The sequence below is a fragment of the Melanotaenia boesemani genome, chromosome 21 (assembly GCF_017639745.1).
Source record: "Melanotaenia boesemani isolate fMelBoe1 chromosome 21, fMelBoe1.pri, whole genome shotgun sequence".
In the NCBI taxonomy this organism is placed as follows: domain Eukaryota; kingdom Metazoa; phylum Chordata; class Actinopteri; order Atheriniformes; family Melanotaeniidae; genus Melanotaenia; species Melanotaenia boesemani.
The window spans coordinates 16,222,173-16,244,554 of record NC_055702.1 but is presented as its reverse complement, the minus strand read 5'-3'; the positions used below and the strand labels follow the sequence as shown (position 1 = coordinate 16,244,554).

Here is a 22,382-nt window from a genome sequence, read left to right as displayed (position 1 = left end):
TTTTTTTTTTATTAGAAATACATATGTCAGATGATTTTATTAGAGATTCTTTCACATTATTTTTCGTTACTTTTTATGTTTCCGTTTGAACCATTAAAGAGATTTAGGATTTAATATGAAAACTTTGCCCTGTGCAGGTTGGCTCATGGTTAGTTGTAGTTCTTTATGATGAAGATGATAATGATGATGATTATTATTAGTATTACACAGTTATATTTCAAAATAACTGTGTAAAAATATAACATTTTAACTGAATTTCAGATATGTTTGATAGATATTATGCAAAGAATTTTGTCTGATTCCTGTTGCAGTTTGGTAACCTTTTCCAAACTTTTTGTTCCCAAAATGTTCCTACCATCTTTCCTTAACCTCCTTCTAGCAAGATAAAAGAGAGGTTTTTGGGGGAAAGAGTTCAAAGGAGGAAATCTTGGACAACTCACAGTGCCCTACTGTTTCTCTAAAGTGCTTGCATCTATCCCATTCTCATGAATGATGCCTCAGGAATTCTTCAATCTGGGACAAACATTCAGTGAAGAAATGATTAGATCTCACTCAAGTTCAAAGGTGAAAGGCTGCAGTCACTATGTCCTCACAAAACCAGCTTTTTGCCATCGCTCCCTAATTATGACAACTACCATACAAGTGTCTAATAGATTAAAAGATGCCACTTTATATCCAAAATGCTAAAGGCCAGTTTCTGTGACATCATAATGTCTTTTTGTAGTCATAATTCAACACTATCACCCAGAAACAGAAGGAAACGGCATTTGTGATGAAGGTTAAGCCTTCAACATTTACATTTTTATAATTTTTACTGCAACTATTTAGATAAATATTAAAAAATACTTTCAAAATTAATACTAATTTTCAACACAATCATCTGTGCTGCTCAAAGTAAAACACATTTGAAATGAACTGATGGTGCTGCATTAAGCTGGAGTGCTCTGGCATCTCAGAGTCCCATTATGTTTTGCTGGTGTGCATTTTCATTCTTGTTGCAAAGCATCACTGGTATTATCTTTCTACCTCCCTCCCCCTCTTCCTCTCCTCTCGTCTTTAATTTCTATTCATCCTCCAGGGCCCATATGAGTCACGCCATTAGCACAAAACAGAGCCCTGCTAATGGCTGGCCATTTTCTGACATGTCCAGTTCATGTCGCTGCCCTATGGAAAGTAAACAGTCTTTTCACTGCTCAGCGCTGATAATGTACCGTGTGATCCAGTCATACCGTTACCCTTTTGAAGGTGTGCATAACAATTCTAGGAAACTGAATCATTACCAAACAACCTTCTTGCAGAGTATGTTATTTGTGTTAAATCTAGACACTCACAACTGTAAGCCTTCATGATGTCATCCAGCATTTTTTCATTCTCTGTTCAGTTTCTTCAATTTATGGTATAAACTTTGCTCAAAATCCTGTTGAACACAATCTGATACTTGTGTTCTGTCCCCTAAAAAATTCCCAGAAGCAGAAAACCACATTATAATATTTTTCATGTATCACATGATAATAAATGGTAGAAACCCCCCCCCCCCCCCCCCCCCCCCCCCCCCCAAAAAAAACGTTATTTTCTTTGTTACATTTTGTTAAAGGGCCAAATTAAAAAACTGGACTTTTCTTGCCATTTTTTCATGGGTCAGGCCTTAATGGGTTAAATCTCTATAAGCAGAAGCATGCTGCACTGCAGTACAAAATTATTAATGTTTATTTATATGGTGGCTTTCTTTTACAAACAGATTCACACACTTAACAAAAATAAGTTAAATTTAATTTCTTTTTACAAGGTTTTACTGTAAAAAGCTCCTAAATAAAGCATCATATTTTTTTTTGTAAAATGCAGCATTTCAGATACTCCGCTGCATTAATGCAAAAAAATTTTTTTATTATTATTATTTATTTATTTATTTTATTTTTTTGAGAAAAGTTCAGATAATAACATTTTATTGCTCTAATTTCGCTGCTTTCTTGTCATAATCTGTTTTCTGTCTCATTCATTGTGTTATCCTCCTATTAAATGCCTGAGTTTAAACGTTGTGTTTATAGACAGTAACGACTATTCTTACATTCATGTGAATATTAAACCTGGATGATTGAGACATAAAGGGGCCTTTTCAAGGGATTAAGATTTCTGCCCCCAGAATATTGTTAGCTTACAGATCCTGCAGGTAAAATGCAGGTAAAATGGACAAAACCAGGGAAAGAATCCCTTAAAGGACCTTGGTTCCTGAAAAATGCTCCAGGGTTGTATTGCAGATTTAGCTTTTCTAGCTTGTGAACAACTTTCTGGTGTTTGGTAAATTGTTCTTCAACATCTTTACAATCTTTTTACTAAAAACAGCAGCCTGCTTTGAGTATAAACAGTTGCTGCTGCAGGAAAGCTAAAATTGCCCAAAGGTCTTCAAAATTGGCAGCTTGTCACAGTTTGGCACCATCTATTATTAAAGGGTTAGGTCTTAAAATGTTAGGAGGCACTAAAAGCAATAGTGTACACAGATCATATTGGACATAAATAGAAAATTAAATAAAAATACATTTAATTTTACTTGAGTACCTGTAATTACACTGTTTTATAATAGCCAAACATTGCTATCTTTTCTTTCCATAAGGAGATGGTAGTCACATTTTTTTTAAATATCACAAACACAGACCTTATAACTGAAGTCATTACACACAATTTTTATTTTCATTAAAGGGATCCAAGGCCTTCACAAAAGGGTTGACTCTTGGTATCTATACAGTACTAACACAACACGAGACAACAACAAAAACAACAACACAAATGACATGTGAACAAGTGAAAAGACAGTTAAATAAGAGCTGAAAGACATTTTATATGAGATGCATCAACAGAACCAATAGTCAGAGGAAAGTGAGCAGAGCTTAAAGCTCTGCAAAGTACAATAACGGCAGCTGTACAACATTTGATTCATTTCTGCAAGTAGCTGATTGTCAATAGCGCCTTCTTTTGGTCATGCACCATTAAAGGTCATGGCTGTTGTGTGGACAGTGTTGCAGTAATTTCACAGTTTTATTCATTTGTAACTCCTCTTCCTCCAGCTTTGATTGTCAGTCTCAAGAGTGCTTGCATTTGGTGGTTTTTGTTTGGTGTGAAAGGATGCGTGATTGTCATTGGTATAAAAGTTTCATTAGTGATGTACAAATTAAACTTGACAAATAAGTATAAGAAATCCCTGTCAGTCTCATTATGTATCATTTCTCATCCTGTTACAAAGCTGCTTTTGTTTTTTGTGTTAGTTTTTTTTTCTTCTTGTTTTGGATTGACTGGATAAAACATTTGTCCACATGTATATAAAATATAGGGTAGAGGAAATAAGCTGCTTTACTGTAGTTGTCAAAAATCTGCAATGTATGTAAATCTGTAACATTTGATCAACGTTTATTTTTCATGATTAGCTGAGTGTTAGTCGTTATATGCTATCAAAGTTGCCAGGGCAACAGCTTTATTCTGACAAATTCAACTTGTGCTTTGATCGGAGTCCACAGTGTGCTACATTCTTCCCTCTAATAACATCTGACAATAATCCACAGATATCTTCATCATACAACAGATGTCTGTACAAAAATATGAGGCTTCAGTGCTGGCAGGATAGACAGGATTTACACTTTTTTATGGTAAGTTTTTAGAGTTTTAGTACAAGTGATAGCCATAAGCGAGTCTAAAATCTTCACAGTAGCCTCACACAGCTTATGCTTAGGGAACAAGCTAGTCATCACAATATCACTGAGCTGCTCAAGTAACAAGAAACTATGGTTACACTTCACAATACTCCTGACATCTGCTGGCATTTACTTAGTACTGCTGAACTGCATTTTTCTGCACAATGATTAGAAATAATTTGCTCTGCATGCACGAGTAAAAATGTTGCGTTCAATCTGGATTTCTGAAATTGGATTCTGGATTTCTCAAAGCTAAGAGAAATGTCTGATGAACTTACTGAATACTCTATAGTTCAAACCTAAAAGCACTAGTTTGTCACTAAGAACTTGCCTGACAAAATAATGAAAACAAAAAAGTCTTTTCACCTCATGATACATGGATTTGTAACAGATGTGTCCGGTCTTATTCCCATAGATTTGTTTTGAGTAAGGAAATGTACAAAAATAAAAACAAAAATGTGAATTAAACATGTTAAAAATAACAGAATTAAACATGGTTAAATTTTAAAAGTTTCAGTCCTGAACTTATTTTAATCTTTCACCTAATTTAGATGGATCCCATTCCTAATCTCAGCTGTAACATTAACACAGCACCCAGAAAGTTGTGCAACCTGTTAATACTTAGATAATACCAGTATGACCAGAATACTGTTAAGTGCAACCAAAGCTGCTCTTGGCTGGAATTGTAAACATTTAATGCATTTCAAGGTCTGCAACCCATCGAGGCTTCTTCACAGTTCAACCCCCTGCTTCCTTAATACCCGTGTCCAAATATTATTTTTATGACACTTTTTTTTTTTACATGCCCTCACCCCCGCAAACCCCCATCCCTTTTTCTTCATTTACTAGTCAGCGATTGTCTAGAGCTCACTGTAATCTAGCCCAGTATTGACCCAGGTTCTGACTCATGCTTTGCGGCTCAGTTCCTGGGACCTGGACTGGCACTGAAACCCCGGGCGATATGAGCCCTGCATGAAGAGGAAGGACAGAAAAAAAAAAAGTCAGTTTTTGGGCTCAGCTCATCTCTACCACCTTTCTTTAATTGGATAACAGACAAAGCATACAGCAGGTGAGTCCAAATATGTCAAAATGATCACCCACCTGTATTGGAGTTGGCGGAAGGTGGGGTCTGCAGGTGGGGGGAGGAGTATGCCGATGAGTCAAAACTGCGCGGTGCAGAGGGGGATGGAGGTAACATGCAGGAGTAGGAGGAGGCCGACTGGGGAGGAATTGACTGAGAGTGGACACAGGAGTAGAGACATACTGATTAGACTGATATGAAGCAAGATTACATCATCATCTAAGATTAAATATGTAGCTGTGTGTGTAGGTGTATATGTGTGTGTTATGAGTACCACACCACATGACATAAAGGAAGTTTAAAGCAGTACCAGCAGTGTTACTGTTTAACCACATGGAGGTGCTAGAGTATTACAACACACAGTCTTTCTTTAACATAAGCAACAAATCCAACAAATTCTTGAGTTTCTACAGAATAAAATATCACATTAAATCATATTTTCTCAATGAGTAAGTGTTTAGTTTCTTTACAGCTCTGTTATAACACTCATTCATGACAATGAACGCAAACAGCAGAGTTGCATGCATATTTTAAGGCCTAAATGGGGGTAAAAATAGAAGCGATAGAAGCACACACCAATAATCTTTTTTCATTAAGAAATGTCAGAAAAAATCCTGTTATTCTGAGGACGCCGATTTTTAACACTAATGTCATATTGGCTTTTATTTCTGTTTCGATAAAATAGAAGCCAATATGAAATCATCCTTTCAAGTGGTACAAAACTCCCCCAAAACAAAGCCTGCCAATCTAACAGATCCTCCAGATATATGTTACAGTGAGTATAATGAACATTAAAATGCTGTCTGATAACATAATGACCATGGGAACAAGCAATCTCTACAAATAACCTGAAAAGGTGAAGTTTCATATCTTTGGTAAAATCTCTAAACCAAAGACATTATGAGGCCATATCACAGTTCAAGTGTGTAAATCTTTTTATTCTTGAGCTGGTTGTTTCTCAAACAGCTGTTTGAAGAAGCAAATTTACACAGCAGAAGGTTGGACTGTCAATGGTAGAATTTTCCTTCTTAAAAATAAATGAATTCAGTCTATCATCAAAACCATTTTTATTTTCTGATAAACCAAATCTTTTAGGGTTAACATATTTTTTTTAACATTTTTTTTTATCTCATTCATGAATAAATGGGTTTCTGTTTCTCAGTTTTTTTCTTTGTGTTTCTCATCCAAGCTTTTTACAAGTTGAATGAGCAGTGGTTTTATTTAGTTATGTATATGTTTTGGGAATAGGGTCTTCTTCTTCATGATTCTTTCACAGAAGTATCCTCAGTAGACTTCATTCTGTTCATGAGCAGAGCCCAAGTCACCACTGCTGCTGTCACAGGTGACGTCACAGTTTAGATAATATATCAATTTTGATAAATGTTGTGACCTCGTAATGATTCCTCACTATGACTCACTCATTAAAAGGTCACTAAATGTGACATGTACCTTTGCTGATGCTAAAACGCTTTAGATATTATTTAAATGATAATTATTGTGATAGCACCATTAAGTATATTGAATAATAGATTGTAATAGTAATTTGCAGTAATTTGACTCAGACAGCAGCGATAGTTGTACGAATAGATGTGGAAATAGTAAAAATAATTAATGTGATACTATTAAAGAGTTTGTTAGTAGTACTGGAAACTCTGTGCTGCTGATTTGCTTTGGTGTAGTTTGGAAGGTGGTGATGAATGATGAATGACGATGATGAATGTCCAACCTGGACTCCGGATGAGAAAACCGACAGCGAGCTGTAGCTGGGCAGGGACGACTCAGCCTGACTCAACATGGACCCTGGAGAGAGAAACAGAGCGCAGCCAGACAGTGAGCATCCACCTACCCACACACACAGAAATTTCCACAAATGTGTTGAGAGCATCTTGAGGTGGAAATGTTTAATATAGATGCACTCTAATGGAGGAACTCTAATGGTTTGCATGGCTGCAAATGTCAAGCAGCCCCACTCTAAGGTTTGTAATTATGAACTACTAAAATATTCCTGTCACCAAATGTATAAATCATGGAGAGCAAATGTAAACTCTTGCTTCTCGTATCACCAATGTGCTGTTTGAACAAGCTAATAAGTACATATGCTGTGATAACAGACGGTGATTAGGACTCTAAGTGAGCAGCCTGTGGTGATTGTGTTTACCTGAACTGCTGCCATGCTGCTGATGATAGACAGACGTGTTGAAGGAAGTGCTCAGAGGGGCTTGGCTCTGTGAACAGGAAGTCACACCGCCTGACCTCCTTTGGTTGCGCAGCTTCTCCTCCCTCCTCCATTTAGCTCTCCGGTTCGAAAACCACACCTGTCAGTCAGAGTCTTGTCAGACCTTCTTTATCATTTCATAATATAAACTACAAACCCTTATCATCTATTACAGGTTACATATCAGGGCTAAACAAGTCAAAGGTGATTGGAGGGTTGACAGCGAGCCCCCTTACCTGTATCCTGGCTTCAGGTAAATCAATCTTATTTGCCAGTCTCTCCCGTGCAAAAACATCTGGGTAATGTGTCCTTTCAAACTCTGTGGAAGATATTACCTCATGTCAAACACACAATGTAACTCCTGATTAAGGATGACAGGACTACTAGACAGCATAGTGCCCAACAGCTCTTCCTGCATGTGCTCACATACTTTGAATTCACTTCAAAGAATAAATGAGAAATAGATTTATAGATTTTCACTCAATCAAATGCAAACCTACATATCAGGTAATAACTACTTAATATCAGCATTACTAATGATCTTATCATGGAATATATAAATCCAGGAAGCTGAGCTGTATCCTTACAACCCTATTTGAAATATTTATCTGTTGCACTTTGTATAAATTATTTATCATTATGGAACACACAGAAAGTTCAAATGAAAGGATTCAAGTTGAGAAGCTGCCTAAGCACTTTATTTCAGAGGGTTGGTGAAAACCAAACAGCAGAAGACTCCTCACAGGCTTAAATGTTTCCATCTTGTATCATTTGTTTTAATCTGATCAGGTTTTGTGTTTCTCTTACTAGCATAAGTAAAAGTATGATTTCTACCTGATCACACATACACAATGACTCGATATGACGTATGAACTTTTTATCCTGGCGTTGGCTGAGCTGTACTAAGTTCACATCAACAACTCTTTCTGTTTCAGATAATCGTTTCTCATCATGGCAGTTAATTTAAAGTTGACAAACTGCTGACATTTTTCTTGTTGACAAGTTGAAACATGAATATGCCTCTTCTAAGTGGCAGTGTGAGTCATCCTCATGAACTCTGAAGTTTCAGGGCCTTCCTTGTACATCGAACATCTGCAATAGTTAAGTTAAACCCCAGCAAAAAGTCATGTTTTATTACTGGATATTATGCTATATCTAACAAGACAGCATAATTTATGATTGTGTTTGTCTCTATATATAGCTGTCAGATTATCATTACTGTAAATAACTATTTTTTAAGGTTCTACAGTGGTAACACATGGCTAACAAAAAGATAACAATGGATCTGTAAATTAATTTTGTCTTACAAATTGTTATAATTGGTTAAGTTATAATTGGCATCTGTGTCAACACGATTGTTTTTGTGTCTTGGCTGTGCACTGAGGTCAGTGTACCTCATTAATGTCATTTGCACAGAGTGACCACAGTGATACGTTTCCACTTGGCTGCACAGTGGACACTGCGTTCTTATTTAGCTCAAGGGCCTTCTGCAGCCACATCCAGTCAAGGGTGGCTCTCTGATCCCTCCCAGTGGATACGAGGCTATGAGAGCCAGATCCCACTGCATAATGCAGCCACAATAATGATGCATTATCAAAACTATGTTGTGCACATAGCCAGAGGCTTTTTTGGAGCACATCAGGAATATTTGTAGAGTTAAGATTGTGGATAATCTGCATTTGGAAGTGATCAAGGCAATAAATTTTACCCTGAAGGGAGTGATAAAGATCCAGTTCTGCCAAAATATGCACAGTCTGATCTAGTTTGTAGCCTAATTGTTTGTTTGCAATTTAACAAAAAGCCATAAACAATGTGTAAAGATTATGTTCTGATAACAAAAGGTGTTGGCAGGGGGGAAAAGCAGCAGGACAAGCTGCGTCATGCACACTGCTGTCTGGATTGTGCCCAATGGAGGGCAGCGATTGGCTGAAAAGCAAAAGCAGAGCTGTGCGTGCTTGCATGGCCTGACCTTTCTCCAGCGCCTCGATCTGCTCCTGTGTGAAGCTGGTCCTGTTCCTCTGCAGCTTCCTCTTGAGCTGCAACCTCAGCTGAGACTCCTCACCCTCGTCCCGCTCCACGGGGACTCCTCCCCCCCTGCCCGAACCTCCTCCCCCTGCCTCACCCCCCATGCTGCCCTCTGTGTCCAGTAGACAGCCCTCAGACACTGGCAGAGAGGAAGGTGACAAAAAAGATGGGTATGTGTCACAAAAATTCCTACAACCAAGTAGCACATTAGAGAATATAAGATGTATATAAATAGAAATTTCATTTTTTTTCGCCACAAGAATGTTGGTGAAACAGCCACAAGTGTCTTTTCATTTCTCTGCTGTTTAAAACTGGTGACATTTACCTGCTGATCTGTGTGCGTTGTGTTAAAAAATGTCATCTCACCTGTGCTGTGTTGCGTCTGAACGCCGGTGGGGTCATGGTACCAGTTGTTAGGCCCGCTCCAGTTTGAGCCACTCTGCAGGTTCAGCATGGTTAACTTCTCATACATACTATGAGTGTCCAAACCACCATGAAGAGAAATAAAAGAGTCCTGTCCTGTGTGTGTTTGCTCCTGTTTACTGTCACTTCGGCTCCTCTCTGCCTCTTTGAAACCTCCTATCCGTTTGGAGGCAGGAGCAAAAGGAAGAAGAAGAAGGAGGGGTTCATATCGCATGAGTTCACACATGGTTGGCATTGTGGTGAATTAGCTTCATGATGACAGACATAAATGGAGTTAGTAACATGCTCGCTGTCGTAACGTGTGTGTGTTATACATTGCTATGCTAGTATACCATGGGGAGAAAAGGTACATTAGAACCCACTCTGAAAGCCATAACATTTGACTTGCTTTTAGCTACCCAAGCATACATGCACACACATACTTATACACAAAAAAAACAAAGTATTTATACCCAGTCACAATCTGACATTGCACACAGTCACACACAGAGAGCGGCTACATGAGCGAGATTTCCCATAAAACATCCAGACCAAGCTCCCATACGAGCTCCCATATAAGCAGTACAAAGTGCTAAAATAAGCATAAAATATCATTATGAGCCAAAATTCATCTTTACCCAACTCTCCTGTTATCTTGTGTAAATTTAGGGTGGGGGGGTATTCTTTCCTCTGTGAAAAGCAAAGGTGGGCAGATATATATCTATACATACATATATAGTCAAAATCTTTCAAACTTCTGCAGCAACAAGATGTCAAAGGTCAAACTAAATTGATCTGGACAAGTCAGAATGACTAATTGATCAACTAAACTGCGGAAAATATTAATAGTGTTGACGAGGTTCCTCCTAAAGCCAGCACTAAAGTCTGTCTTGAAAATCAGCACCCAATAAAACATTCAGAAGTACCCCAAAGATCAGTTTTTTGCAAACTTACCAAGTGTCCAGGTGAATCGATGGAGGGGTCCTGTGTGTTACTCTCCTCCTCTGTGGACCTTGATTTCCCCAACGTCCCTTGTTCTCTAGCTTTGTTGACAATACTGTGTGTGTGTAAAGGAGAGAGTAGGAGAGAGATGAAGAGAGTTAGACAGGGTGAGATAGAGTGAAAGAGGAAGGCGGGGTGGAGGGTGGGGGTGGGGGGTGGGGGCTCTGGAGAGAAATGCGTCTGCGGGCACTCGTGTCCTCCGAGCGATGGGGAGAGAGGGAGAGAGAGAAAGAGAAAGAGAGGAAGGGAGAGGGAGCCACCGAGGGGTGACAAAGTGAGTCAACATCAGTGTCAAGTTTGAACTTAATGCCAGCGAGAGGAGGAGGGGAGGCCGAGAGAGTGGAGCATAAAGCACAGATAATGGAAAGATAGTGGATGATAAATAGATGATGGAGTTCAATTTTAGCAATAAATTACACATAGATACGGGCAAACAAGTGTTTTGCAACCAAAAGTTATATGATTTGTTCGCAGTTACAAAAACTCATTTCTCATTTTCATTTATTCTCTGGTGTATTCTTAAAATATATCTTTAAAACTTTCACAAAGCAGTGGACTTTTCACACTCACCTGCTATTCAGTTCTACTTCATATATGGTTATGCATGTAAGTGATGTTTATATATAACACCATTTCTAAGTTTTAAGGATGGGTATTTGGTTGGTATACAGTCCAGGTCAGAATTACTGGCACAGAATTTTAAATATCTTCCAAAATAAATGTTAATAAATCTAATTTTCTTAGCTCAGAAAATTCTAAGAAAATATTCAAAATTATGGGGAAACAATAATAAAAAGTATAAGTTGATTTAAACAGACTCAGTAATTTGCAGCTCATCAACCAGCTTAAACATTGGCCTGAATTCAAAGATTGGACAAGAAGAGAATGAACAAACAGGTCAGGAGGGCCAGCTCAGTCCTACAATGTCCTGTGGACTTCAAAGAGTAAGTGGTGGAGAGGAGGATGTTAGCAAAGCTAAAATCCATCATGGACACAACCTCTCATTCCTTATATTACACTGTGGGGGCGCCTTCAGAAACTGCATCCACAATGAAAAGAGGAACACCTTCACATGTCATATCAGACTCTTTGAAACCTGCACAACATAAGCTTTTCACTTCTTTTCTGTGATTTACCTCTGCTATGCTTGGACATCTTCTCCATATTTATTTATTTACACAACATGTGCCTCTGAGTGTTTGTTTTACAATTTATACCTCAAACTAGACACTAAAAGATACCTCTTGTTTATAGTGTGCATATAGCCTATTATAAGCCTAAGTATAAGTTACTATTATTATAATAACAAGAGACAGGAGAAGAAAAGGTTGACTGTTTTCACCTTAATGGGTAAACATATAAAATACACAAAAATACACAATTCCACGGTCTTCAAGGTAGATCTTTTTTTTCCATTAATTGGTAACATTATCAACTTTTTTCTAAGAACAAAGCAGCCATTAGGATGCATCTAAGAGGAAATCCACAACATAAAATGTCGATGTCTCCATAACTTGTATTAGGTGTCATCTTGGTCTGTTGATATCAAAATGTGATGAAGAGGACTGCTTAAATACAAACTGTCATTGAACCAGACCATTTAAACTTGATAATAAAAAAAGAAAAGAAAACTATTTAATTCTGACCAGCAATGAAATTCATACTTTTACTCATTTTTATACCTGCTTGAAACAATAATATACAGTAAAATGTTTTTAAACATGTCACATAGTAAAAGTCCTTTTCCCCTCACACAGGTGATACACAGGAGCTAGTTTGGGATTCAGGACCATCAAGCTTCCAGCTAATGGGTGGCTCGCTTTATCTGCTTAGCCACATCTTGTGAATTTCTTTTCACCCATGTTGTAATATGATGAAATGATGAGACTTCTCGTGTGATTAATAAAAAGGAAAATGTTCATATACAGGACACTAAATAGAATTGTTTCATTTGATATTATGGCAGCTAGAATGTCTTGTGGATTGTTTATCGCTTCATCTAGTTGTTAAAAAGGTAATTGTTGTTCAGTGATAGTTACACACTCTTCATCTCTCTGATGTTGTAAATTGGTGTGAATAATTTGGCAAGACACCAAAGATAATAAAACCTTTAAGATTAATTTAGAAGAAAAGATGTCATTGTTCATATTTTCTACTTATATGTGTATGGATATTATAATAATGTGAATAACAACAATAGTGTTAATAATTATAAGATAATCATCATTTTAGAAAAACGTAAAACATGCTGGTTTTTTTCTTTTCTTTTCTTTTCTTTTCTTTTCTTTCTTTTTTTTTTTTTTTTTTTTAGTAAAACCCTAAATCTTCAGCTTTTTAATAATTTATTAAAGAATAAATGTATTCTCTAAAATACAACAGGGCCTGTCAAGGGCACTTCTGTCATATTAACACAATTACTAACATCATTATTAGTTTTTTTATTTAGGTTTAAAAAAATTAGCAATGACAAAAATGGGATTTTTAACTAAGCTGCAGATGCATTTAAGATTTTCAAATAACAAAATAATTTCAAAATGCCACTCCAAGGGTGCGTACATTTTTTTAAAGCTAATTTTATGTTAAGGGCTGTATTAATTAAATATACTTTTTTTTTTTATCAAACCCATAGTCTGCATGTATTTGTTGGAATAAATGAAGATGTTTAAATTTTTTTGACTAATTGATGAATCTGTTGGTCCATAAAAATGCCAGATAATTGTGTGTCAAAAACCATTCAATCAGAAACATTTAAGACAAGAAAAAACAACAAATGTTCTCATATTCTCAGAAGCATTCAGGGTTTGTTAATAAATGACTGAGAAAGTATTCAAACTGACCTATTTGATCATTTTCTTTTGTGAACTGAGCAACACTGTTTTAATCCCTGTACTTAAGGCCTGTGAAGACTCAGATGCAACCTTTCTGAGACCAGACAGGTACTGTTTCTTGAACACAGAGGTATTGTTCTTTGACTTAAAGCTATGGTACAGTAAACAAAGGCATTGTCAGGCCCAGATCAGGTTACAGGAGCACCTAAAGAAACTCTTAGCAATGGACACATGAGGTCTGATGTGAGGAGTAAGTCATGACGCAGGTATGTATGGTGGAGTGAAAGAGCGACAGCAGAGAAGAACCATGGTTTAAATATATCTCTTTGCAGCGGAAGGGAGAGATGGAAGATGGAAGCAGGGAGGCAGAGGGGAGAAAAAGAGAGAGTGAGGAGGAAGTATGTGACTTTGGGGTGGGTGTAGGGGCTTGGGGATGGGGAGGGTGCCAGCTTGTTTTATTTCCGGTTGACAAGACTTTGCGCTCCCTTTCTCTCTGTCGCTCCCTCTCTTTTTCATACTCTGCTATTCTTTCTCTGCTGCCCCCATTGCACCCCCCCAACCCACCCCCCTCTTTCTCTGTTACTTTCCTCTGAGACGTGCCTTGGAGAAAGGAAAGGACTTGACAAGTTCAAAGGTAAAAACTAGTAAGAACATCGGTGGAAAATGCACGTAGACACTACATTTAGGTCAATGAATTATAATACTCAATTAAAAGAATATTTCCTGCGTTCAGAAGTTCACTTGTAAAAGTCAAAATTTTGAAAGAGCTGAATGTAATGCAAGACTTTAAATTTAATATGTTATTGTACTGCAATTACTTATGCATAAACAGTAACTACTTGAATGGGCGCTTAGTTAAACTACTTTCCAAGCTGCTGGGTAGGTCATCCTATTCAGCCTGAGGCTATTCTCTGAAACTTGAAAGGACAAATTTTAAAATTCAGAAAGTTAGTGTCTCACCACTTCAAGTCCAGACTTAACAGATTTGGGTTCTATGGATCAGATCAGCAAAAATACAGTGTGAATATATATATATATATATACATATATATATATATATGTATATATATATATAAACTCCAGCTAAAGTCTCTGACTCTGAAAACGAGAGTAAACAGACTCATTATTTTGTTAAATGTATGTTGCAAAAAATCCCAGCTACAGGCCTTCCAAATTTCCAATAAGAACAAAGCACAATGAATGACATATCCATTTTTCATAATTCAGCTTCCCTGTTACATTTTAATGTTTACTTATGCATACTGAGATTCTTGTGCTTGTCTAAAATGTGTGTAGTATAAAGTACCAAAAATTGAAAAAGATCATGTAGAGAACCTAAATATCACATATATTTGAGTACTTGAGCAAGTGTAGTTCAAACCCAGAAGTTGGGGGGTCACATCAGGGAAAGTTGAGTTTGATTATTCTATAAGGAAAAAACCTTAGAACATGTTTTTTTTACACAGCATGCAGCAATCCACCCCACCCCCTTGGTTTTAAGCTGCTAACCCTTTTGTTTTTCAAAAATTGTGGTTGCATCTTATTGTGTTCCAGTTGTTGGAATGTTGTTTAACCTATGTGATCCCTGTGTGCTGCATTCAGTAATACATGTGTGTGTGTGTGTGAGAGAGAGAGAGAGCGTGTGTGTGTGTGCGTATGTGTGTGAGGCGGCGCGTGCTTCACTGCAAAGATTCATGTAGCTCCAGGACATGCATTTTTTTAGTGCATCTTGTTAGTTCATTCCTGTCACCTCTCTCTCCCTCTTCCTCCCACCATCCCTTGCTTTTTCAGCGCTGAAGGGGGGATGGGGAAGGGAGAGGTGGACGAGGGCTGGGAAAGGAGGCGAGGGGGGAGGCAGTGGCGGTGGAGGCAGTCACCATGGTTACAATGCCATGACAAATATTCATCAAGTCGTTATAATAAAAACAAACGGGAGTGCATTATAATTGCTCTTACTGACTGGATCCAATAATGTGTTCATATATTATGAGTGAGCGGAGCAGAGTGGGAGGCCCGCACGCACAGAAATGCTGCTAGTGATAAAAAGTGAATATTTGCTGACCTCCAGGTGAACACACGAGACACGCATATCAGCACACATTTCAACTCTTTTGGTGCAACTTTATTTTCCCTTTACCTGCTCATGGAATTTCCTATGAGTACTTTCGTGAGTCTCTCCTCTCTTTTCTCTTTGTCCCTCCATCTCTCGCTCTTCCTGTACTGTTGTGTAGCCTCAGGCGATACTGTGATGTGTCCTCCCTCTGTCCCTCCCTCCCTCTCCCTTTCTCTCTGTCCCTGTCACCTTCAATTGCTCTGTGAAACTAGACACACTGCCTGGGGCAGGGAGGGAAGGGGGGAGGCAGGGAAGGAGAGATGTAGGGAGAGAAGGAAAAAAAAAGGGAGACAGACAGCTTTATAGACAGACAGAAGGAATAAGCATTTGGTGACATGTAGAAAAAAATAGGATTACCGAAGCCCAGATGTGTGGCACATAAAAACAATCAAGTCAGTTTTTTTTTCTTTCCCATCTAATCAAACAGTTTAACCATCACACAATGTGGTGCTTGAAAGACCAGAAATGTACATTTCCAGCCAATTTAGGCCAGTGTTTGACCCTTGACCTGGTTGTTTGTCAAAGTATTGCATTAGGATGCTGTTTACCTTGTGTTGTGTTAGTTGGCTTCTCTCATTTAGAGGCCTGTTAAACAGGTTTCTATCTGTAGTCATTGGCCATGGTTATATGATGTTTCTTTTTTTTAAATTAGAATTAAATAATTGAAATGAAAGTGTTCTTCTTCACGTTTACATGGAAATATTAATTCCAAAGTGAGGTTTACATTGCTTATGCTTAAGATCTGGGGGTTGGGAAGAGTTCTGATTGGACAGGGGGTGGATGTGACATATTTATGTTTACCTGCAGAAAACAAACTCCAGCTCCTGCTTCTTTTCTTTTCAGCTACAACATGGCAGACCACATAATAGGAACCATTTTCACTTTCATTTTGATTCCAGGTTGAAGCAGCAGCTCAACACTGACATAATATTTCACTTTGGTCAGCTGAGAAGGAAAAGGGAGATAGAGTACGGTATTGTCATCATGACAGGACAAAATCATGCCAAACACGACCTATCATGCAAAAAAAAAAAATAAATAAATAAATGAATGAAAATAAAAAATAAAAGAAATGCGCAGAATGACCGGCATTAATATAAAGTGGAAAGAACATATACATGATCGAGGACTTATTCACTTTGCAGTTCAAATCAGAATAAACCAGCCACTATAGATTCAAATTTAATTTGGAATAGTAATTTTCATTTGGAATTAGGTGTTTCCAAGGTCATCTTTAATCTTATTAAAGAGATTTCATTTTTATTCTGAATTAAAGGGGAATTAAAACTCATGGAAACATGTCCATTGTCCTTTAAACACATAGGGCACCAATGCAATCTCAAAGCTAATCAAAGTAAACAACTGGACCTCAGACAGGCCCTCTTTTTATTATAACTTCTGAGCTATAGATAATCAGTTTCACAATGCCCTTGTGTCCATACCTATTTGAAAATCAACAAGTCAGTATGAAAACTAAAAAAACTGGCTTTTAATTACTGAAATTCACACAGACCAGAAATAAATGTAAGTTCTGGATATGCTCATTTCTTCACATTTATTGGATTTCTGAAAGAGGAATTTTGTTAAATACAAAGCAAAACAGTTAATAGTTGTTGTTGTCTGATACTGTCTTAAAAATGTGAAATTTTCTTTAGGAAACCAGTTTGTACCACAAGCAGGCCAGACAAATGAAAACAGTCTCTGAGTCTATGAATCCATGCAGTTGTAAGTTATGTAGAATGAAGTCTACCAGACCAGGGTGAGAGACATTGGCTTTTCAAGGTACTACTGAACCCATGTGGAATATTGGCTTTTTTTTTTTTAAGTCAGTGCTTGTTGAGAACTCACAGATCACATGCATCAGTGTTTTTTTTTTGTCTTGGCCTTTAATCACTGAGACTTAACCACATTTTATACCAAATATTGACACCCCTACCATCACCAGTTGTTCTTCTAATTACACAATCTCTGCAGAAAGACCGTGATATTATATCTTTTGGACTTTGATTGCGTTTCTGGAATTATAGTTCAGATTTGTTTAGTGTTTGTAAATAGAATAAACAATTCCCAGTCATCGAAGAGAGTGAAAATAATTTCCTTTGAAATAAAAAAAACAAACAAAAAATATTTCAGAATTGCTAGCCTCATTGCCACAAATCCCTACAAGTGCAAGTTGTAGCTCAAATAACAGAAAAAATGCATTACAAAAATATTAGACTAATATAACTAGTAGTTGAATACAAGTAAGTGGCCGAATGCAACTCATGGATTTACTGTTACCACTGCAACAGTATTAAACATAAATGCAATGAGTGTCCTTTGAGATGCCAAAATTCTGTGTAGATAACCATGCTTCTTTTCTTTCTTCTACCAAGGCAAGTGACATCCAGCTTGTAAGTGTATTTCCACCACCCACTTCTCCAGATTGACTCTAAACTGCAAATTGTGGGATGACAGATTATCATCCCACAAGTTATCTTCTTACACATAAATTCAATTTCATGGAAACAAACTTACAGCTAAATGTTACATGTATGTATATTCTTTTTTTAAATATAAAAAAAATCTGCACTGATTTGCAGGTTATCAATATATCCATGCACACCTGACACAAATAATGGTTAAGCCCGTTAAGCCCGTTAAGCCCGGCCACCACCTGCTTTCACTGTGTCCAGAGTTAGCAATACCCGGTCTAGGGGGTGCACCGGTCCACACCTAAAATATAACTGATCGTTCAGGTGCCACTCAAGAAGTAACAATCAAATTCTAACAAAGATTTAATGTAGACCGGTCTTTACCTAAGTAAACTTGAGATGCTCAAGTGCAAGTGAATGCAGCATATGTCCTTTTATATAGTGATCTTCATCAACACTACAACACTCTTGATTGTTGCATTTACACAACATCATCTCACCATCGGCCTTTGCAGATGATAATATGTCTTTCCAAATATTTTAGATTTTATGAAGAGGATATAAAAGTCATAGCCACAAGATGTGAATACTGCAAATTTAAACAGCTAATAATTCTGCAGAAACACTGACTAAAAAAAAAAAAAAAAAAAAAAAAAAAAAAAAGTCTAGACCCGTTTTAGAAAGGTCTCATTCACATGTGCCACTATTTTCCTGGTTTTTATCCTATGGAGGACCGGGAGGGTCTTTGAGATAGCAATACAGCATTTTGATGAGTACTAAATTGCGAAATAAAAATATAGATTACTAAATATAATTTTAAATTCAACAAATAATTAATACAAAAATAAATCACATTACAAAGTGTTTTGCAGTTACACATTTTAAATTGAAATATTAGAGGAATTGAATATTGAAGAATGAATTCATTAATAAATACTGTGATCTAAATATTGTGTAATTCTAAAAGGAGAAATAAAAAACACAATACGTAAATTTGGTTATAAATATCTTTCCTACATACATTTACTAAGGTAATTCCCTTCTCCATATCCATTTTCTTTTATATTATATTTAGTTATATATATATATATATATATATACTGTATATATTTAACAATTAATTAGTCATTATCAAAATGCTGTGTTGCTATTTCAGAGACCCTCCTGGTCCTCCATAGTATACCTGCCTGGTCCCCCATAAAAAATGTTTTAGACCTTGAAAAATAAATAAAATAATCCAAACTAATCTCTTGTTCTCCCCTTTTGTTGAGATGAATTTCTCTGTTTTACAGTGTTGACATCCCGGTCCTGGAAGGTGCTGTCATGTGAAGTCTTGTGTAGACGACCTTATTCTTTAACCTAACCACACTTTGAGTGGGAAGGACCTTTCTATTAAGAAAATCCAACACACATGCAGGAAAATGTGATTTGTGCTTATTACATTCCTACAATTTCATTGGCTCAGGTAGTCTTTGGGGGCGGGACTAGAGGTTTGATTGGGCGTCGTTCACAGGTAATCAGCAGTTCGAAGAAACGTTTACCCGGAGTTCCCAGATATTTCGTGTTATCGCCGAAAACCTTGAATTTAAAAAGAGATGTAAAGAGGCTTCAATATAGCGATGTAACTTTTATAACTCAATGAACTACTGGATTTACTGCAGTTAGACATAAGAAATAAGAGGATAAATGTAGTTTTTAAAATATTTTATCAAATACTTTTTAGAAATATTAGCTTAAAGAGTAGTTAATACATTTTTGAACCACGAAAAAGCGCAAGATGTCGATGAATTTGTCGTTTACTGCCATTTTCTGCTTACTAGGTGAGTTTCGACCGTTACGCTATCTGTGTGCTCTCGCCATTTCGGTTTCATTGTCTACCTGAAAAACATGCACAGTGTACTCTAAGCTTATTATAACAAACTTATTTTTGTGTGTTACAATTAAAAAAAGTTAGCTTTGCTTGTTCAGATTGGGTCATAAATGCAATGTTTGCGTTTATTTAGGTATTTTGTGTTGTTACGCCCAAGAATGTGGTCGTCCCCCGTTAACGGAGAACAGGATTGTAGGAGGCATAAACGCCCAAGATGGGGCATGGCCATGGCAGGTGGACATACAGGTTTGAAATCCCTCTTCTTACACTGTCACCCACCGAGTATAATTGTATTTTGGTATAAGCGGCGCCGCGGTATAAACTATATGCGTGTATTAGTTTGGGTTTTGTTTATCCAACTGACCCGCTGAGAGGGATTTGCTCCGATGTTGAGGTGACTCATTGTTTTTCTCCCCCTCGGCCTCCAGAATTCTGCTGGTCATATCTGTGGAGGCTCCATCATCTCGGAAAACTGGGTCCTGTCGGCTGCACATTGTTTCCCAAAGTAAGAAATCTCTCCTCAGTCAAAAATCAGCAGGTAAACTAACAGCTGGTTTTGGACGTCTTTGGGTTATTATACCTGAATTTGGGCAAAATCCATTAATATTTGCTCAGGTCTTAAAGGAAACAAAGTTTTTTTTTTCAGGCTGGAATTTATTTTATATTATCACTTATTCAGAAGATTTTGGGTTCATACATTTGCTTTCCTACAGCTGCCATTTTTAATGAAAAGTTGAATATTTTTGTCCACATATAACTAAAATACTTGTGTCCTGCACACACCTGCTCATTCATTTGATTAACCATATTTTTTTCCTTCTAGTTTTCCTTAGAACATCACACCCATTGTCCTTGTCACTACACGTTTCACATTTCCGCTCTCCTTAGATTTCCCGTTTAGCAGGTTTAATTCGGTGTCCATCTGTTCCTTTTTAGTCCTTCTGATTTGAGCTCTTACCGCATCTACATTGGGCAGTACCAGTTGAATGGCTTCAGTCCATACCAGAGCACACATTCTGTAAGCCGGGTGGTGATCCCATATGGTTACGACCAGCCTCAAAATGGGAAAGATGTGGCTCTGGTACAGCTGTCCAGCCCAGTACCCTGGTCAGATCGTGCCCATCCCGTGTGCTTACCTGCTTCTGGCACCCTGTTCCCAGCTGGCATGATGTGCTACGTCACTGGCTGGGGCAACATCCGGGAAGATGGTAAAAACTTGTTAAATCTCTCATGATTTGTTTCAGCCTGAATATTTTACCAGTTGGTGGTTGTATGTGCTATTTCTATAATTAAATAAAAAATAAATCAGCTTTCTGTTAATGGAAAAGGTAAATCGTTTAATAAAACTATGCATTATTTTACAATTTGTGTTGCCTACGAATGCAAGCTGATTTATAAGTGTACGTATATGGGTCAGAATGAATAAATAAAACCCCAAAGGGAAAATATAATATGAATAAAGAAAGATTAGCAGGTTTTTCAGTAAAGTTTTACAGATAACTTTTTTTTTTTATTTTTGTTCTCCTCACACACCTGTCTATATCCACCTCAGTCGCTCTGACAGGAGTTGGGACTCTGCAGCAAGTGCAAGTGCCAATCATCTCCCAGAGTTCATGTCAGGAGATGTACCAAACGGACCCAACAGAGCAGGTGGACATCAAGTATGACATGGTCTGTGCTGGATACCAAGAAGGTGGCAAGGACTCCTGCCAGGTACTGTTAAGCAATTTATGTGTTTTACTTTCACATACCTTGGATTCTTTCTTTCTCTTTAATCATACATTACATAATTTGTAAGACCTCTGCTCTATAGTCTTGGTTACCCCCTAAGAGGATAATCTGAATAAGCGTGCATGTTTGTGTTGTCTCCTAAGGGGGATTCAGGAGGGCCTCTTGTCTGCCAGATGGTAAATGGGACCTGGGTGCAAGCTGGAGTGGTGAGTTTTGGACAAGGCTGTGCTGCCCAAAACAAACCGGGTGTGTATGCCAGGCTAACCAGCTACTCAGATTTCATCAGTAACACAATACCGGAAATCCAACTGTATGGCCGAGCTCATCACAGCTGGTGTGGGAGTTATGTTGTGTTGGTCAGCTGTCTGTCCACTTTGCTGATGCTGCTTCAGAGATGAACAGGAGGCAGAAAACATGGAGATATAACTTTAAATGTCTGGCTCAGTGGTCCCAAATATCTGACAGAAAATCTATTACTTGTATCTGATGTGCACATGAAGCCATATTCTTAGAACTTTAACTGTTATTAGCTGTGGTTCAGCATAGATTTAATAGTTTTGTCATTTTAAATCAAAATTATGAGATTGTCTTTTGTATTCCAAATAAATTAATTTGATTATTAAAATTTGATCTTTGGTCTGAGTTTGTATAACACTTGCACAGAATCTTTGTTCTTAAACTTAAAAAAAAATCACTTATACCACTAATGCGCCAATTTTAGCTGAAATTATACAATTTAAACCTGTAAAGGTTAAAAGTTCTGTTTTTGGTGGACAAACCACATGCTCTCATTTGACTTGTTTTCCCTATAAATAAATAAATAAATATTGTCTTCAAAGTGTAATTTAGACTTGTTATAGCTCATTAAACATCAGGACGCAAAGACTGTTAATGTTAAATGGTTTTATTAAAAAGCGCAGCATGTCATGATGGCTGGGGGAGGAAAAAGGGTCTGTAGTGCCTGTAGTGGACATTTGGAGTTAAAAAAAAAGTGCACACATCAGTGTTGTCTTAGAGGAGA

General features: G+C 37.4%; 2 protein-coding genes across 2 annotated transcripts; one reads left to right on the top strand and one right to left on the bottom strand.

The window, feature by feature from the left end:
- Nucleotides 1–2,668: 2,668 nt before the first annotated feature.
- pax10 (paired box 10) lies at nt 2,669–15,433 on the bottom strand. The gene is made up of 9 exons (XM_041974576.1): nt 15,371–15,433; nt 10,358–10,460; nt 9,368–9,580; nt 8,946–9,140; nt 7,213–7,295; nt 6,920–7,076; nt 6,488–6,561; nt 4,782–4,914; nt 2,669–4,648 (listed from the first exon to the last, which is right to left on the bottom strand). The coding sequence occupies exons 3-9, from the start codon at nt 9,471–9,473 to the stop codon at nt 4,548–4,550; spliced, it is 849 nt and encodes a 282-aa protein (XP_041830510.1). The 5' UTR covers nt 9,474–9,580; nt 10,358–10,460; nt 15,371–15,433; the 3' UTR covers nt 2,669–4,547.
- Nucleotides 15,434–19,274: 3,841 nt separating this feature from the next.
- Nucleotides 19,275–22,342, top strand: zgc:92313 (uncharacterized protein LOC436869 homolog). The gene is made up of 6 exons (XM_041974573.1): nt 19,275–19,580; nt 19,764–19,876; nt 20,059–20,135; nt 20,567–20,838; nt 21,183–21,343; nt 21,505–22,342. Exons 1-6 carry the CDS (start codon nt 19,538–19,540, stop codon nt 21,757–21,759), a joined length of 921 nt encoding a protein of 306 aa, XP_041830507.1. The 5' UTR covers nt 19,275–19,537; the 3' UTR covers nt 21,760–22,342.
- The last annotated feature ends 40 nt before the right edge of the window (nt 22,343–22,382 follow it).

What these genes read in the sequence shown, in the direction of transcription:
- pax10 (XM_041974576.1), bottom strand. Translation starts at nt 9,473, where the DNA reads ATGTATGAGAAGTTAACCATGCTGAACCTGCAGAGTGGCTCAAACTGG. An exon ending in GATCGAGGCGCTGGAGAAAG is followed by an intron (nt 7,296 to 8,945) that starts GTCAGGCCATGC and finishes TATCTTCCACAG; the next exon opens with AGTTTGAAAGGACACATTAC. An exon ending in TTTTCTCATCCGGAGTCCAG is followed by an intron (nt 4,915 to 6,487) that starts GTTGGACATTCA and finishes GTCCACTCTCAG; the next exon opens with TCAATTCCTCCCCAGTCGGC.
- zgc:92313 (XM_041974573.1), top strand. Translation starts at nt 19,538, where the DNA reads ATGTCGATGAATTTGTCGTTTACTGCCATTTTCTGCTTACTAG. An exon ending in TGCCATTTTCTGCTTACTAG is followed by an intron (nt 19,581 to 19,763) that starts GTGAGTTTCGAC and finishes GCGTTTATTTAG; the next exon opens with GTATTTTGTGTTGTTACGCC. An exon ending in GCTGCACATTGTTTCCCAAA is followed by an intron (nt 20,136 to 20,566) that starts GTAAGAAATCTC and finishes GTTCCTTTTTAG; the next exon opens with TCCTTCTGATTTGAGCTCTT.